At 52.5% G+C, this 17,372-nt stretch overlaps 1 protein-coding gene across 2 annotated transcripts in view; it reads left to right on the top strand.

Annotated features, from left to right (window-relative positions):
* The window catches only part of TNS1 (tensin 1), a 69,034-nt gene extending 54,903 nt beyond the window's left edge, over window positions 1-14,131 (top strand). For both annotated transcript variants that reach the window (XM_054515358.1, XM_054515357.1), the window contains 11 exons: window positions 2,341-2,527; window positions 3,327-4,195; window positions 5,528-5,614; window positions 6,181-6,312; window positions 6,727-6,819; window positions 7,485-7,562; window positions 7,651-7,722; window positions 7,802-7,970; window positions 8,239-8,307; window positions 8,602-8,634; window positions 9,664-14,131. In XM_054515358.1, the coding sequence (XP_054371333.1) occupies window positions 2,341-2,527; window positions 3,327-4,195; window positions 5,528-5,614; window positions 6,181-6,312; window positions 6,727-6,819; window positions 7,485-7,562; window positions 7,651-7,722; window positions 7,802-7,970; window positions 8,239-8,307; window positions 8,602-8,634; window positions 9,664-9,808 (1,934 nt within the window). In that variant the 3' untranslated portion in view covers window positions 9,809-14,131. The remainder of the gene's footprint in view (window positions 1-2,340; window positions 2,528-3,326; window positions 4,196-5,527; window positions 5,615-6,180; window positions 6,313-6,726; window positions 6,820-7,484; window positions 7,563-7,650; window positions 7,723-7,801; window positions 7,971-8,238; window positions 8,308-8,601; window positions 8,635-9,663) is intronic.
* Window positions 14,132-17,372: the final 3,241 nt, after the last annotated feature.

Genomic DNA, 17,372 nt, shown 5'->3' on the forward strand with positions numbered 1-17,372 from the left:
CACTGTGTCATAGTGGAGAAAGTATTTGCTTGAAAAAAATGTTCTACTTTCAGAACTGATTTTTCAATTATGGCTTTTGGGATACATTAAAGGAAGCAAAGCTGGGATAAAACCAGGCTTTTACCCCGTAAGTTCCCCCAATCTTTACCATTTCTGTGCAGCTTTAAGCCTCCAAAGACTCAAACATTGCCTCTCCTCTCCTTCCCGCTAAACCCTCAGGGGCTCAAGCTGTCCTGCATCTCTGTCCCCTTGCATGATGGTTGACCCCCAAGCAAGGATGTCCAGTGACCCTGCATTGCCCAGGCTGAGTGGCCACAATGGGCCTCCAGCCCTAATTCATCCTCTGTAAAATTATATTTTTGGGCATTGAATTTACAGTTCTGAGAAGGGACTGGTGTTTTGGCTTACTGCTGGCTTAGGGCCCTCTGCACTTAGCCACACATTCCAGGAGCCACACTCCAGGGGGGCAGTCCCTGCCCCTCTGTGCTCTGCCTAGCAGATCCCAGCTGGAATGGCTGCCCTCTGTATGGGGTTGGAAGATGCTGTGGCAGTGTGGGAGCTTGGGATGTGGCTGTCAGCTCTGAGGAGGCTTTAAAACAGCCTGACACAGATGCAGCACTGGGGATTTCTGGCCAGCGTGCAGCCCTGCTCGGATTTGGGATTCAAACAAATGCCCATCTCCTTGGTGACTCAGAGTTTCTCTATTTTCCCACCCATTTTCCCATCTCCAGAGTCCCTTCCAAAAAAACACAAGGAGGCAAGATCAGATTTTTCAGCCTAAAAAAATCCTGCCTGAAACTTCCTAATTTTTCTCCTGTCCTGTGTTGAATTAGTGTGCTGGAACCTGTGCCCATGGCCACACACCTCACTGTGGCACAGCCCCCAAGGCCCCTGCTCCTGCCTTTTTAGGAGGGGCTGGAATTTTCACAGCCCTATGGTCCTAACCTCTTGCAGGCTGACTCATATGTACTGTCTGGCTAATTTTAGTCTGGGCTGGGGAGCTGGGAAGGGGAAAAGTGAGTAGCTGTGAAATTAATTTAATTACCTAAGCTGCAATGGATTTCTTGCAGCTGCCCTGGGTAGTGCCTCATCCCTGTCACTCAGGATGTCCTGCCTTAGATGCTGGTACCCAGCCTGTGTAGAGGTCCATGGTCTGGATTTGGCTCAGATCTTTCCTAGGGTTGTTGGCCAGGGACATCAGCCCAAGGGAGGGACTCCTCCTCCCCTCTCCACAGACAGATGGGGCACAGAGATGCTGTGGGGGAAGGAGTGGGACCTATGACAGTCTTTTTCCTTGCATGTCTCTGCTCCAGCTCGGAACGTGGAGCTGTGCATTGGCGTTGCTGACGGTGAGCAGGCCAGCTTGCCAGCAGGCTGAGCCAGAGCCCAGCTGTTATGACTAATAATAACAATAATAATGTTTGTAATGCTAATTACTACTGCAGAGCTGCTTTGAGCATGGCCAGCCTGGAGCCAGGGACCAGCAAGGCTGCCTGGCCCATTGGATTTGATGCCAGTGGATGTTGTGTAGGGCAGGCTGAGGTGTGACATGGCTGCAGGACTTTGGGGAATGGGACTGAAGCTGCAGCCCCTTCCTCTGGTGCAGCTTTTGGTGGGGCCTGTGGGGGCTGTCATAGGGATGGGGTCCAGCCTGGGTGGAACAGGAGAGGACTGGGTCTGGTGTCTGCCATGGCTGGTAATGGCCAGCCCAGCCCGCTGCTCCTGGCACGGGACAGCTTGGCGGCTCTAAAGGAAAATTGCTTTTCTTGCTCGTGGGCTCTGGTTTCAAGCTGGGCTGGGAGTGAAAGTGTTGGATGCTGCAGTGGAAATAGCTGGAGTTGCCCTCTGGTCTGCTGCTGGAGATGGCTGGCAGAGGTGGGCTGCAGAGGGCAGGGAGCACAGGGCATTGTCACCAGTCCTGTGTGAGTCAGCGCAGGCTGGGCAGTGTCACTGGCTCTATTTTTAGGGGCTGTGGATGAACAGGGAGCAGGACGTGTTCTCTGTGGCATCCTGGGTGGGAGGGACGCTGACTCAGAGCAGGGTGAAGGGGCTGAGGCAAAGGGATTGTGGTCCCATGTTCCAGTCCCCTCAGAGGAAGAGGTGACTCCCCTCCCCATGTCCTGGCTGGGGTCTTCAGCATTCTTGAAGCAACTTCAAGGTCTTGAATGAGCCAGATGTGTTTTTGTACAACCCCTGGTGGAAGAGGTAGGGACAAATGTTCAGCTGGAGGAGGTCAGCTCAAGCATCTTCACTGGTGTGAAATGTGGGTCCTGGGAAGGGTGTGGCCCCTTTCCCGTGCAAGCTGTAGGCTCATCTGTTTTCACTTCTCTCTTGCTGCAGAGCCCAGGAGCTATGTGGAGTCAGTGGCGCGCACAGCCACCACGGGCAGGGGAGGGACACTGCCCGCTGCCCAGCCTGCTGCCCAGCCCGGAGGCCCAGAGGTGCCCACCAGAAATGGCACTTTCTCCAACTCCTTCATCGCTCCCAGCCCTGTCTCCACCAGCAGCCCTATTCACAGCATGGATGGGTAAGGCAGTGGGAGCAGGTCCCAGGGACTGGTGGGGCTGGGGCTGAACCCTGCCTGGTGCACAGGCTTAGAATCACAGAGTCACAGAATCATTAGGGTTGGAAAAGACATCCAAGATCCTCACTGAGTCCAACCTTTGACTGAACACCACCCAGCCAACTAAATCAGAGCACTAAGTGCCATGTTCAGTTGTTTCTTGAACATCTCCAGGGATGGTGCTTGTTCCCACATGGAAACTGCCTTTGCAAAGACCCACATCTCTCCATGCAGGGTCTGGGTATCCTGGCCAGCTGTACACTTTGGTGCCCCGAGAACACAAATCTGGGTCACTGCTGGTTACTTGGTGGTTACTGGACCTCAGAGACCTCTCACCTGGACCCTGGAGTGGGAGGAGGGATGGGTTGTGCTAACCCCTAGCCCTGCGTTAGGCTGAGCATAAGTCCTCTGGGGTGAGATGGAGCCATTGTCCCTGTCCCTGTCTACCCTGCCATGAGGTGTTCTGCAACCATGCAGGCTGGCAGGGCAGAATAAATCAGGGGTTTGCTGGGAGCAGAGCTGGAAAATGGCTCTGTTCCCCAGAGAGTCATACTTTGAGATGGAACTGGGATTCATGGTGGAGATAAAGCTGCCTCTAGTTGCTTCCATGAAGCTGGCTGGACACATCCCACAGTTGCCTCTGAACAACCAAGTAGCTGACTGGCTCTGTTGCCTCAGTTTCCCTGTGTGCCACATGCAGGAAGGTGCCAGTATCAGTCAGCAGCGATGGAGCTGAATTCTACCTTTCTTCATCTCTCCCTAGGGCCTCCCTGCGCAGCTACCCGTCGGAAGGCAGCCCCCATGGCACGGTTACACCTCCCCATGCCTCAGCTGAGCCCTTGTACCGCTCGCCTGTTGGCTCTCAGATGCCCTCTGCTCACAGCAGCTACCAAAACTCGTCTCCATCTTCATTTGCAATGGTCCAAGGAGGGGTCCCGAGCTCGGCATACAGCAGCCCCGACTACCCTGATGGCCGAGCTGGCCTCCAGCCAGAACCCCAAGCTCGGCCACAGCCCCAGGTCAATGTGGTGGGGGTCCACACTCTGCCAGGGAGCCCCCGCAGCCTGCACCGGACAGTGGCTACGAATACACCGCCCAGCCCTGGCTTTGGGCGAAGAGCCATCAACCCCAGCATGAGCGCTGCTCCTGGCAGCCCTGGGCTGGGCAGGCATGCTGTGATGGCCCATGGCAACCTGGTGGCCCCACCAGGCAGCCCCAGCCTGTCCAGGCACCAAGCAGCGGCAGCCACATCCCCTGGCAGCCCCCTGTATGGCTACTCCAGCCCAGAGGAAAGGCACCTGACCCTGTCTCGGCAGAGCAGCTCCTCTGGCTACCAGCCCCCCTCCACGCCGTCCTTCCCCGTCTCCCCGGCATACTACCCCGGCACGAGCACGCCGCACTCCTCCTCCCCGGACTCGGCTGCCTACCGCCAGGGCAGCCCCACCTCGCAGCCTGCTCTGCCTGAGAAGCGGCGCATGTCGGCTGGGGACCGCTCCAACAGCCTCCCCAACTATGCCACTGTCAACGGCAAGGTGTCCTCTCCCCTCTCCAGCGGCATGTCCAGCCCCAGCGGTGGGAGCGCCGTCGCCTTCTCCCACACTCTGCCGGACTTCTCCAAGTTCTCCATGCCAGGTAAGGGATGCTCTTGGAGGTTCCCACGTCCCCCTGCCCTACTCAGGGCTCTCCCCTCCTCCTCCTTGCTGGCTGTCAGGAAAGGGATTGCAGCCATGTCCTGATTTACCCCTCCTGTCCATCCGCAAACCAAAGGCACCGCTGGGGCTGGGGCCATTTCCTGCACTTTCTGACAAATCCAAACAGGAAAAACACCGACTAGCATCTCTGGCATAAACAGCTTCCAGAGACGTGTATGAGGAGATCAAAGCTCCTGGAGGCGATTTTTCTCTGCCGTGGGGATGCACTGACCTCTTGGCCCCATTCCCAGAGGGCTTACCCTACTGGGACCCCACTGCCTCCTCATTTCCGATGGTGCCATGCCCCAGGTGCCATCCTGCCTGGTACACTTTTGCCAGCTCTGGTTACAGACACCTTGGTGACGTCAAGATTGGGCTGATAGGAGCAGGGGAATAAAGCTGTGGGGCAGCGGTGGCTCCGGCTGCTGGGCCAGTTTCTCTGCTGAGCAGGCAGCCCTTTGTGGGCACTCTGGCACTCATCCGGGCCCTGTGACTCCCGCGGCCAAGGACCTTTCCCAGGGGGGAAGCATGAGCAATTAAAACCTGTAACAATTAACAAGCTGCTTGGAGAGGGGAGTGAGCCCCCTGCCTCTCCGAAGGTAACCAGATTGCTGAGGGTTGATAACATGTCTCCAGCAGAGATGCTATCCAATCCTCTTGGTTGTTTGCCTGGTTGTTTTTGGAAAGCAGGTGGTTGTAAGTGTTGCCTGAGTAAATGACAGCTTCACAGCCAGAGGACCAGCTCCCGCTGGGGCTGTGCCTCTGGTGGGCACTGAACAAGGCACAGCCAGGCTGGGGCTGCTTTGCCTAGGGTAGATTGACCTGTCCAGTTCCTCTTCACAGAGCAAAGATAAGGGAATAAATTTACTTTTATGAAGTGTGATCCAAATCTTGAACATCAGAGAGCAGTGAAGGTCCTCTGAAGTCAGGATCTCTCTGGCACCTCCAGACATACCTCTTTCCTCCAACAGTTTTTATTTCACCTGGCCAGCTTCTTTTAAATGAAGAATTCCCATTTCATCTTTGGCTGTGTACCATAGGGGCTCATCTGACACACAGCCCTTTGAGACCTCTTGAGCTTGGATTTAGCTTTAGATGCCCAGCAGCCCCATAAGCTCCAGGTAGTGATACCCTGTGTGGGTATGGGGAACTGGGCTGAGGTTAGTGCAATGTGCTGGATCTGAAAGGAGGTGGACGTATTAATGCTTTGGTTGGATGTAGAGTCTCAGATACAGCATCTTTTAACTTTTTTCTTGTCTTCCCTTTCCTGCAGACATCAGTCCTGAGACTCGTGCCAATGTCAAGTTTGTGCAGGATACTTCCAAGTACTGGTACAAACCAGACATCTCTAGGGAGCAGGGTAAGTAGATGACACAGGGTTGGGAGTTGGGATGTATCTGGAATCACAGGGATTAGCAAGGGTTGGATGGGGGTCGAAACCCCATTCAGCTGCAGGTTTGTGTGATGTGGGCTCTTCAAACCTTCCCCTTGGTAGAAGAGCTCCAGTCCCCGCAGTGTGCTGTGGATCTGTGTTTGCAGTTTAGGGTGCAAAACACCTGGATCTTGAGCTAATAATGCTCAGAGGTCTTGGAAACATGGCTAAAAAGAGCGGGGAGAACAAGGAGGCGGCAGGATGCCTTCAGGGGCATGGTCCCAGCATTTGGGCCTTGGCTCCTGTTTGCTCTCCAGTACTTGGTTGCTCAGACATAGGCAGGGTGGGAACTGGAGATGCCCACACAAGGGCAGGGGAGGTGGGGGGAGATGAGCCTCATCCTGGCAACCCACTCAGACGTGCAGGAGGCACAGTAATATTGTGGTGCCTGGCTATGAGAGCGGGGGCACCCTGTCCAACCTACACCTGCTGGTCTCTTCAGGGTGTGTTGGTTCTCACTGTGCCTGTCTGAGCTCTGCCATTCTCTCCTGCAGCCATTGCCTTGCTCAAGGACAGGGAGCCGGGGGCTTTCATCATCCGGGACAGCCACTCCTTCCGGGGAGCCTATGGCCTTGCCATGAAAGTTGCTTCTCCGCCTCCCACGGTCATGCAGCAGAACAAGAAAGGTATTGTGTGCCCTTCTCCTTCCCACGCCGAGATGCTTTCCATCGTTCAGCCAGGGCGAGCGGGCAGCTGGGGCTGCTGAGCCAGTCATGCCCTTGGGTATGTGCTGATGTGGCAGGATCCCTGCCTCCCAGGGCACAGGGAAGCACCAGGCATCCTCTGCCCTGAGCTGTGGAGGGCTCAGGAGCACCTACATCTTGGACTTCAGTATAATGAAATGGGTACAGCCTCTCCAGCCCACCAGCACTGTGGGGCAGCTTGGCTGGGGGTTGACCATGTGCAAAGGGACAGATTTGAGGAGGGTGTGTGTAGTGTTAGGGACCCATCTCTTGAGCTGGAGCACTGGTTCCTTAATGGTACTGCATAGTAATAGGAGGAGGGTGGCTGTGGTGTGAGAACCTCTCATCTCTTCCCAGGAGACTTGGCCAATGAGCTGGTGAGGCACTTCCTCATCGAGACAAGCTCACGAGGTGTGAAACTAAAAGGATGCCCCAACGAGCCTAATTTTGGTAAGTCCCCCCAGTGTGCTTTCCACATGTGGGGTTGGGTTGGGAGAGCCTTGCCTACTGTCAAAGCAGAGCTGTCTGGGAGAGCCTGTTACTGCCTCTTGTCCCTGTGTAACTGAATGCTGCGGGCTTTTGGAGCCTCTGTGTTCATGCACACTCATGAGAGCACACAAACATGCTTGTATGCATAGGTACATACCTATCTACAGACACGTGTAGGACAGCTAATGCTGCTGGGAGGGTGGAGGGCAGGGGCTCCCCTTGTTCCATTTATTCCATGACTAATGTTGTCTGAGGAGCTGCATGAAGACCTTTGCTGCATTTTTTGTTCCTAAAGTGGCCCTGGCACCTCTGTCCCCTCCCTGAGCTGTCTGTGGAGGGCTACATGGTGATTTCAGTGAGAGGAACTGCCATGTGTGGCATTAGGACCATTAGTGAGGAAACCCACCTAAAAGCCTGTTTCCATCCCCCCAGAGCAATGGTGACCTAATCAGGGAAAGCTGGAGTTTCTTGTTCCTTTCTTTGGTTAATGGTTATCGTAGTTTGGATTGTGCGGTTCCATAGCCCAATGATTTTGCAAAAGGATTATTGTATTAACCCAGCAGGTGCAAACAATTCTTCACCTGGCAACACTGGCCCTGTGCTGACCATCTTCCCTCTCTCCCCAGGCTGTCTCTCAGCGCTGGTGTACCAGCACTCCATCACGCCCTTGGCCCTGCCCTGCAAGCTGGTCATTCCTGACCGAGGTAAGAGCATTGCATCTGTCCTCACAGCCTGCAGGGAGGGGGTAGGTTTCCAAGCAGGGAGCACCAGTAACCATCCCATGTCTCCTAGATCCCATGGAGGAAAAGAAAGACTCTGCGTCAGCAACCAATTCAGCCACGGACCTCCTCAAACAGGGTGCAGGTGAGTTGAGAGGGGTTGTTGTGAGGTGAGCTTGGCTTGGAATACTGCTTGACTCCATGTCTGCTGTCTCCCTTTCCAGCCTGCAATGTCCTCTTCATCAACTCAGTGGAGATGGAGTCTCTGACAGGCCCCCAGGCCATCTCGAAGGCTGTTGCTGAGACGCTGGTGGCTGACCCCACGCCCACAGCTACCATTGTTCACTTCAAAGTCTCCGCACAAGGCATCACCTTAACGGACAACCAGAGGAAGTAAGAGCCTCCATGGCCACATCTCTGGCCAAAAGCCAGTGTTGGCTCATTCCTAAAGCCCACAGGGCTGTGATTCAGGAAGTGTGTTGGTGAAGGATGTCCCTAGAATGGCATCAACCTGGTCATGGACATGGCTGGGCTTTGTCCTTGACTCTTGGAACATCCTATGGGAGACCTATGTCAGTGTCCCCTGGGCTGGTGGAGCTGGGTTGTGGTGAGACAGTGGTGAAGCTTCCCTGGCCCTGATATTCCCTGCTTTGTGTTTCAGATTGTTCTTCCGAAGACACTACCCCCTCAATACTGTCACCTTCTGTGACTTGGACCCCCAGGAACGAAAGTGAGTGCCCTAACCTGGGGGGAGTGCATGACCCCCAGCCCTTTCACTCCTGTAGCCTCCTGGGATGCTTGGAGCAGGGTCTTCGCTTGCTCTCTCCTCTGCTCTTGCAAAGAGAGAATGCAAGGTCCCCTTGGATAATGTGGTGCAGTGCCAGCTTCTTCTGGTGACTTTTTGATGTCTCCAAGCATCTTCATGCTGAGGGAGAGGTGCATCATTTTTCCATAAAGCCAAAGGCCCTGTCTCTCTGTGGGGTGCGGGAGGGACCATCTCTCACACCTTCTCTTCTCCTTGCAGGTGGACTAAAACTGATGGCAGTGGCCCAGCCAAGTAAGTACTTTCTGTGCTTCCCAGCAGATTCCTCCCAGCTGCTGTTGAGGTGGCTTCTGCCTGTGTTCGGGCATTGGCTGGGAGATGTCCTGTGTAAGGCATCCTGGCTGTGTTTGAGGTGGGCTCAGCTCCTCACTGCAGGAGTGTTTCACCTAAGCATGAGATCATAGTCTTGGGAACTCTGGATGCATCTTTTAACCCCAAATTCCTGGTCAGAGCAGGCATGGCTCTTGCTGAACTGACCAAACTGGAAACTCTCCCAACACTGGGAGAGTTGGGGAGTCATTGGGAGCCAGGTTATAGAGCAGAGATGGGGTTATGCTGATGGCATGTGAGCTACTGTTCATCTCTTCCCTTTCTTCCTGTCCTGATCCATGGGGGAGCACAGAGCTGTTGGCTGAGCCCATTTGCAGGGGCCAGCTCCCACTAATTTTAGCCATTGTGTGAGCGAAGGGGTTTTTATTAGGATGTCCAGCTGCTGGGATATTTCCCCTCCCCAATTAGAAATGCCGTAGCCTGGGCCTGTCTCACATTCTGTTCCCCCTGTATTTATAACTTGAGTTTGCACATTCTAATTTAAAAAAAATAAGGGACATTTTATTCATCAGGGGAGAGACAGACAGAAATAACCAGATGGTCTCATTCAGCTTCCTGTGTCCTTGCACGGCCTTCATCTCTTGGAGGGTTTGCCCCAATGGCCAGCGCATCTCACCTCTGGTTTCAAGAGGCCAAACCAAGGCAATCCTGTGCTCATCTGGAAGGTCCCTTCTTTGGGATGGACTTGGGAAGAGTGGCAGAGATGTTCAGAGCAAGGGCGGTTGGGTCAAGAAATGATTGAAACTTGGCGTTCAAAGAAACTGAGCAAAGGGAAGAGGAAATGGGCATTCATGCAGGCTGGTTTGGGATGTATCCCTCTGTGTTGTGAGATGTGGGTGTTAAAGAGGGGAAGTGGTACAAAACCATGTTGGAAGAGGGTGGTGGTAATCCGTGCAGGAGCAATATTGAGGCTCTTGCCTTCTCTTCACACAGGCTCTTCGGCTTTGTGGCCAGGAAGCAAGGGAGCACCACAGACAACATCTGCCACCTCTTTGCTGAGCTGGACCCAGACCAGCCAGCTGCAGCCATCGTCAACTTTGTCTCGAGGGTCATGCTTGGCTCCGGCCAGAAGAGATGAGCTGGCACTTGCGGGTGATTCTTGAATTTTGGAGAAGGACTTGGAGCTGATCCGAGAAGGAGTGTGAGGAAGTGCATTGTGGGAGAGGGAAGTGAATTGGGGGGGGGGAAGGGTTGGAATTTTGGAGGAAAACAGCAAACAACAGAAAAACACCAACAAAGCCCCTAAAAACTCAACACAAGCCAAACACACACGTAGAGGAACCAAAGCCACGCACCTACGAAGGAGAGCCACAAAGTCATGCCAGAGGGGATGCATGTCCCATTGCAGGGAAGGTGACCAAAGCAAAGGCGGCAGTGAGGGGTGTGTTTCCAGCTTTCAGCACCATGGCCTCAAGTGGTGACATCCATTTGGGACTGATTGTGGGACCATGACTGGTGTTTTCCATCTGGAAAAAAAAGAGGCAACTGGCAAAACCCATGGAAGAAGCTTCATCCCAGCAGCTCCATCTGCTGTGTGTTTAAACTGACCTGTAGGAGATAATGGCATGCACTGGGTCTATGGGACACCAGAGGAGATGCTCTCAGAAACCTTCCCTTGTCCAGCTGCAGAGGAGGGTCCTCACTGGTCCCTGTGCATCCCCTAAAACCTGCTCACGACCTGGTAACTTGCTGGGGACATGGGAAAATTGGTCCTGAACCTTCCAATCTCTGGGGAGCTTGGCCATGGGCTGACCTTTGCTGACCCAGAGCCCAGCACCAGTCACAGGTGAGATGCTGTGAGTCCACCCGGAGAGGGGGGTCACGCTGTTTCTCCACTTCTCCAGGGGTTCTTGTGCCCCCCAGCCTGTGAGGAGGTGTGGGGGTTCCTGCCACCCAGCACCTGGGAAAGGTGGATACTCCTCAGGAAACTGGAGGATGCAGAAAGTCACCTCCTCTCCCATCTTCCCCTTTTCCCTCCTGTCACTAGTCCTCTTTGACAGTTTTCTCCTGCGGCCTGTCACATTCTCCTAACACAAAAAAAAAGCAAAACAGAAAGGAAAGGAATAGTTGTAATAATAATAATGATTATAATAATAGCGGATGCTGGCACAGGTGGGTTCCCTGTGCAAAGCAGCAGACCCGTGGCTACCCCTATCTAGCTCTTCGGAGACACGCAAGCGGTTTTTAAATTGCATGGACATTCAAGTTGCACGAAAGGCAAACGACTACAAGTAACTCAGGCGCTTTTTTCTCCTTTTGTTTTGGAGGCCACGTTAAAAAAAAACAAAGAAAAAGAAGGAAGAAAATTTAAAAAACAAACAAACAAAAGAAGTAAGGGGCCTGCAGTGGATGGGCAGCTTTGGCTCAGTGGGGAGGTAACAGGTCCTCTGAGAGCCACCCTGGTTGATGCATGTGTACCCCCTAAACCATCTGGTTTGAGGTTGTGCCCCTGAAATGCACCATAGTTTTGCAGTGATTTCAGTGCTGTTGGCTTTTCCCTTAGCTTTGGGAGGTGAGGAGGGCAAGTTGGGTGGAGAGAGGGGCAGAGGGCCTCTGTGCCACTGCAGGGGGAGAGATCATGGTGGGGGTGCAGCAGGTGGATGTCCCAGCCCTATGGTGCTGGGGACGGGGCAGAAGATGTTTCGGGTACATGTGCAGGTTTAGGGCAGGGGGAATAGTCCAGCTGGAGCTGCGGGGTCATTACTGAGCCCTCTGCTGCAAATAGCAAGCCCTTGAGAGCTTTTTTGGACAAAGTTTTCAGTGCAAAGTGGCCCAGATAGTCTTTTGGGGACAAAAATTAGACACATAGCACTGCAGTCCCCTGGAGAGCTTGTCTCCTGTGGACCACCCTTGCCTTGATAGCTATAATATATATACAAGCTATACTGACAAAATACTGTAAGCTAATGAAATTTTAAGGAGGAAAAAAAAGGTTAAATTTACGCTCCAAAAATATTTATTTTCACCATATCGCTTTCTGCGCATCATATCTCCCCCACTATATCCCCCCCTTCCCCTGCCCTGGGGAAACACCTGCATGTTAAAAGAAAATCCAGAGCAAGGCAAAATACAGATGGGGGAAGAGGCGGGGGCCCCAGTGTGGGGTGGCTGCGTGTGAGCAGTGCGTGTGTGCGGGGTGTGTGTGTGTGTGTGGGGGAGTGAGCGGCGTGCCAGGGCCACGGGCTCTGCTGATGGACTGAAGTGTGAAAGGAGGGGTAGCGAGGAGCTGGTTGTGAGATGGTGGTGGGACAGGAGGTTCTGGGAGGGTTTTCCCCCTCCCCGGCTCCCTGGCCGCACAGATGCAGAGATCTTTTAATTTTTGACATTTCCAAAAAGTGATTCCCTCCTTCTGCGAAATTCAAGCGAGACAAGAGATGATCTCACCCGTAATCTCCTCACCCTGCCATTCACCCATCAGAGAAAACACTGTGTTTATAGATATATAAAGATATATTTTTGAAAGCCTCTATTTTTCAGACTTGGTTTTCTCACTGCTAAGAAAAGAGATTATAATAATGTAATTTTATTTTAATCTGCTGCCTTGGAAACTGGTGCTTGGAACTCCTCTTTCTCTTTTTCTCCCCATACAAATGAAACAGATCTAAGCACCCCAGAGATGTTGCATAGAAGCCAACCCCAGAAGATACCTGCCAATAGCATCACACTTGCTTTGGGCCCTAAGCCTCTCCCGGCTTCCCCACTAATCCACTAGCTGAAAATTTAGACTGTATCCAAATCTCAAACACTAACAAAATCATCTGATGATTGTATTATTTTTTAACACACAGCTAATCACCTTCCAATGATGTAGCCGGGTGTTTATCAGCTCCCTTTAAAGGCACTTTTTTTTCCTTTAACTCCTTTTTAAAAGAAGGTTTTAAGGTGTAACAACCCTTTCTGTCCCCGGGAGAGACCATCAGCAGCATTTAGGATTGCCCAGGTCCTGGAGCTGGTGGGGACCTAGTGTTGATATTTTTTCCTTACGAAAGGGACAGAAAATACTCTTTGGGGTTTTTTTTCTTTTTTTTTTTTTAAGTGCAGTCATGCTATTTGAGATTCGAGCTTACACGAGTTGAGTCCAGCATATGTTTCATTGTAATCACACTGCCGTTGTCAGCAGCCGGATGGTATCTCTCTCTCGCTCACACACACACACACACACACACACACACAAACACACACATCCCTCCTTCCTACACAAAGAACTGCATATATTCTTGCCAAAGATATCCTTAAAAACGCACTTTTCCCCACATATATATAGATAGATATATATTATTTTTTTTTGTGTGTGTGTAAATTTATTGTACGTGCCCTTTTTGTGTCAGTTTGTTCTTTGGAGAAGCCCGTCCTGCCTTTGCTGTCGATATTGCTGTCTATTGGGAAATGCTCCCCGGGGAAGTAATTTGCTGTCTGTCCTGCTCAGTGGCACCTGCAATGCACAAAATGTGGAGTTCCCATTCTATGGGGCTGCCTCTGGCTCTGCCCCTGGGAGCTCTTTTGGGAGATGATCCATGTCATCAGCTGGTGATGTGATGTACCATTGCATGGTCTTCACCAGCCCCTCATCACCGGTGGAGACAGCAGGGCTCATGGTTTTGAGCAGAGTTTGGGGTTGCTCTGAATGCAACATTTGCTGGCTGCGTCCTGGTCAAATTACACATGGAAAACAAACCAGGCAGGGAGAAAAACCCAACCCAGCCTCTGGGCATTGATTTTTTTCAGTGAATTCAACCGCCTGAACCAAAGTGCAAAGTAAATCCCCACCCAGCAGGTCGGGCAGGTAAAGAAACCAGTTGCCCCAAAAACCCCAGACAACAGCATCAACAAAAGGCAACCCTTCCCATTGGAGCAGGCAGGATGATCAGACAGCAAAGGAGCCCGCAGGGGCTTGTTTCATTTTGTTCGTTTGTTTTGCAAATTGCGAGGTTGGTTTGGGGTTACTATTTTTTTTTTCTTTTCCTTAAAAAGGAAAAAAAAAGAAAGAAAAAAGGAAGCAATATGACGTTTCTGTTGGCGGATCCTGTGCCGCCGTGTTATGCGTGGGGTGTTTTGTTGTTGTTGTTGTTGTTGTTGTTGTCTTTGTTACTTTGGGAATGTTACAGATTTATTTGCTAATCAGTGTTAACAAACAGTTTCAAACTTTTAGACTCGCCCATTTCTGTGTATTTATATAGATGGAAAAAAAAATACATTATATTTTGTATCTTTATGCCCATAATGTTGTCGTGCGTGTAAGGATGGCTTCGGTCGCACCATGTCCGTGTGTGAATGTCACTCCGCTGTTGTCTTCCCATTGTACAGATGTCGGATTCTTTGCAGTTCATTGTATTGCTTTATAAAGTGGTAAAAACAACAACAAAAAAAGAACCAGTTATATAAAATATACTGTTGCTTGGAATGCCAGCTTGGTGTTTGGATTGCTGGAAATGTATCCTGAAGTTTAAGGGAGCATAGGAATAAATGCTCTGGTGTTTCTGCACAGGGGAAAAACAACCCAAACCCCAAACCCATATGAAAGCTGGTGGGTGCTGTTTTCTCTGGGCTGTTGTTCCCCTGTTCCTCGATGGCAGACTGGGGCCCCCGGACAGACGCCGGGCGGTGGGTGTGGGAAGAAGGAGGGGCTGTGCTGCTGCTTGTCAGCCTCCAGCCGCAGCTTGTGTTCACCAGATGCTGGCTAACCAGACAGCCCCCAAACTTCCGACACGGCTCCAGCTCCGGCCTGGGCTTTTGTTTACCAGCAGGGATCTCTCCAGCTTGCCCTGCAGGCACTGGGTGCTGTGCAAGTCCTGTTGCTTTTTCCCAGGTTGCCTTTAGAGGCTGTCTGTCCAGCCTTGGGTAACCCTTTGGGGTCCATCTCCTGCAAGACTGCAAGAGAACGGGGTAGGATGATGCTTGTGTGGGGTCTTTGCCCTTGCCGAGCTGGCAGTTTGGGCTCTTCTCCCATTGAATCCCACTCCCTATGCCTTTCAGAGCCATCCTGCTCCCTTGTGCCTGGCAAAACTTCCCCCAAAGTCTCAGGCCAGGCTTTTCCAGCATTTGCGTAGCATTTCCCAGCATCTGTCAGAGCACTCAGCCCCTGGCTCTCTGGCTCCTCTCCTTCCTCTCCTTGCTGAGTTGGTGGCCAAGTCCCAGCCCCCTGGATGGATTGAGTTTAATTATACAAGAAATGTCAGCCAGAGCAGCGGCAGTTTCTCTGGCGCCAGCACTGCTGTGGCTCAGAGGCTCAGAGTTTCTCCCGGGGGCCGGCAGCACTAAAAATACCTCCTGCCTTTCTCTAAAATAGCTGCAGGGCGAGGGGCGGATTTCGGGGACTGCTTCAGTGGGGACCCCGTGCTGTGGGGCTTGTGCCTGGAGGCAAAGGCAAGAGAGGTAAAAAAAGAAAGGGGTGGAGATGGAATGGTTTCTCTGAAATAGCCGTGGGGCTGTGGGTGGGCACGCCAGCCACCAAGTGCCCTCCAAGCCAGGCTCATCACGGAACCTTTGAGGTACCTGGCACCCGCCAGCCTTGGCCTCAGTTGTCCCTCATCTACCTGCAGGCAAGACAGGACCTGCAGCCTCCTCGCCCTTTCTGACACTGCAGGGATGGTATTTTCTTTCTAGCTTCTCTTAGTTTTGTTTCTTCTCTGATTCCTACTGGAATCCCCAGGACCCAGCACCAGCCGCTTTCCCATTCCTGCTGTTCCTGGCTGGCTGGGATGGCCACTGCAGAGTATCCCTGGGCAGGGAGGAGAGGCAGGGAGTGCCTGGCGAGGTGGTGCACACAGGCTATTTGTTGCAAGCCATAAACTGCTTCTCATTCCACACCCCCCCCCCCCCCCCTCCCGCCTTTTCTGCAGTTAATTCCTCATTTCCTTTCCAAAATTCCTCCGGAACTTCTGGTTTGTGTTTTTCCTCAACATGTTCTTATCTGCTACTCATTTCCCCTCGCCAGCTCTGACAGCACAGGCTTTTCAGGGTCTCTCTCTCTGCAGATTGCTGCTGTACCCAGGCCAGGCTTGTGGTTCTGGTGTGACCACAGGGAAAGGCAGGTCCCACCAGCTTCATGCTGGGAAACCTTGCTCCCGTTGCATCTCCCCTTGTCTATTGGGTGCTCACCTTCATGTTCCTAAATCAGTAGTTTTTTTCTCGTTACAGTAGTTTTCCCCTCGTGGCTCTGGGGACCTGGGGCCATACAGGGAGTGTTTCTTGTAGGGCTGTGAAAGGTGGCAAGGTTTCTCTCTCCTCTCTGCCTGCTGTTTCAAGAGAAAAGGGTGGGTATGGTGTCAGACAGTCAGGAAACCCTGGCTTGAGAAACTGTGGTGGTGGGTATGCTCCCCTCTCCCCCCACAATTTTTGGTTGTCTAAGCTATAAGCAACCCTCAGATCTGGAGCAAAATTAGGGTCATGGTGGTGGGGATGGAGAGGGTTCATCTCCCTTCACTTCTTTTATTCTTTCCCAGGCTTCTCAGCAGGGCTGGGTATCCTTCAGAAGCGTCCTCAAGGGAAACAAGAAAGTATGATACAATATGGCTTTTCCTGAGTATCATGTCTGGGCAAAGGCCAGGAACCAGACAAATTCCACAGGATGGGAAGGGTGGAGCAGACCTGATGTGGGCAAAAGCCACCCTGGGGCTGGTGTTACCTGTGCTCATGCTATGCCCTTGGGAATAGAAGTGAGCTGCAAACCCTGCAGTGGTGTCCAGGACGCTGCTGCTGAGTTACTGCTTCCCTGGGTGGCTCAGCCAATCCAATGGGGACACTGAGACTGACTGATAGAAAGGCAAAGGGCCCCTTGCACAACTGTCTGGGGTTCCTCTGGCCACACAGACTGGGGCTGAGCAGCACCAGACCAGAATGAGGGCTGCCATCCAAACCAGCAGGGCCTGGAGAAGTCCATCATAAGAAAAGGAAGTAAGAAAAGACAGACCAGAAATGACTCTGGGGGCATCATCATCATCATCATCATGCCAGGAGGATGTTACTGCTCAGAGAAGGGCATGAACATGCAGCCTGTGGTGCAGGAATTACCCACTCTCTGTGGCTGTGGCGTACAGGAAAAGACAACAGAAAGGAATTCGGGTTAAATATGGAAGAAAGAGGGACAATGTGACGCTCAGGAATGGTTGATCTGGAGAGGGAGGGAAGACAAAACCCTGGATGTGTTGGAGGGAGGGAGGGAGGGAGGGAGGGAGGGAGGGAGGGAGGGAAGAAGAGAGGGGGAGAGAGGGAGGAGAGAGGCTGGGCTAGTCTGTCTTCAGAGCACAGCGATTGGAGAAGGGTGATGGGTAGGACGGCGCTGTCCTTCTGCTTTGTGAGGTTCTGGCTCCATCTGCAGGGATGTGTCTCCAAGTGATGGAGCCTTGGAGTGCTGCATGCCCAAAGCCGGGCAGGAGGTGATGTCTTCTTGCCTGCAGCCAGCTTCTTCTGTGGCTCCTCTCCTGAGCACACATCTGAATTGTGCTCCTGCTGCTCTGCTCTTATCTCACTTGTACGAACCAAGGGCACGTGGGGTTTTTTTGTAGAGGTGAGGTAAGGAGATGTCCTGAGCTGGAGAGATGCTCAGAGGCAGCTGGGTTTGTACATCCCTGAGATAAAAGGGCTGGGAGTCAGCCCGGTATCTGCAGGAGGCAAATGCAGTCAGGGCACTTTGAGCTGGGTGT

The sequence above is a fragment of the Molothrus ater genome, chromosome 7, assembly GCF_012460135.2.
Source record: "Molothrus ater isolate BHLD 08-10-18 breed brown headed cowbird chromosome 7, BPBGC_Mater_1.1, whole genome shotgun sequence".
NCBI classification, from domain to species: domain Eukaryota; kingdom Metazoa; phylum Chordata; class Aves; order Passeriformes; family Icteridae; genus Molothrus; species Molothrus ater.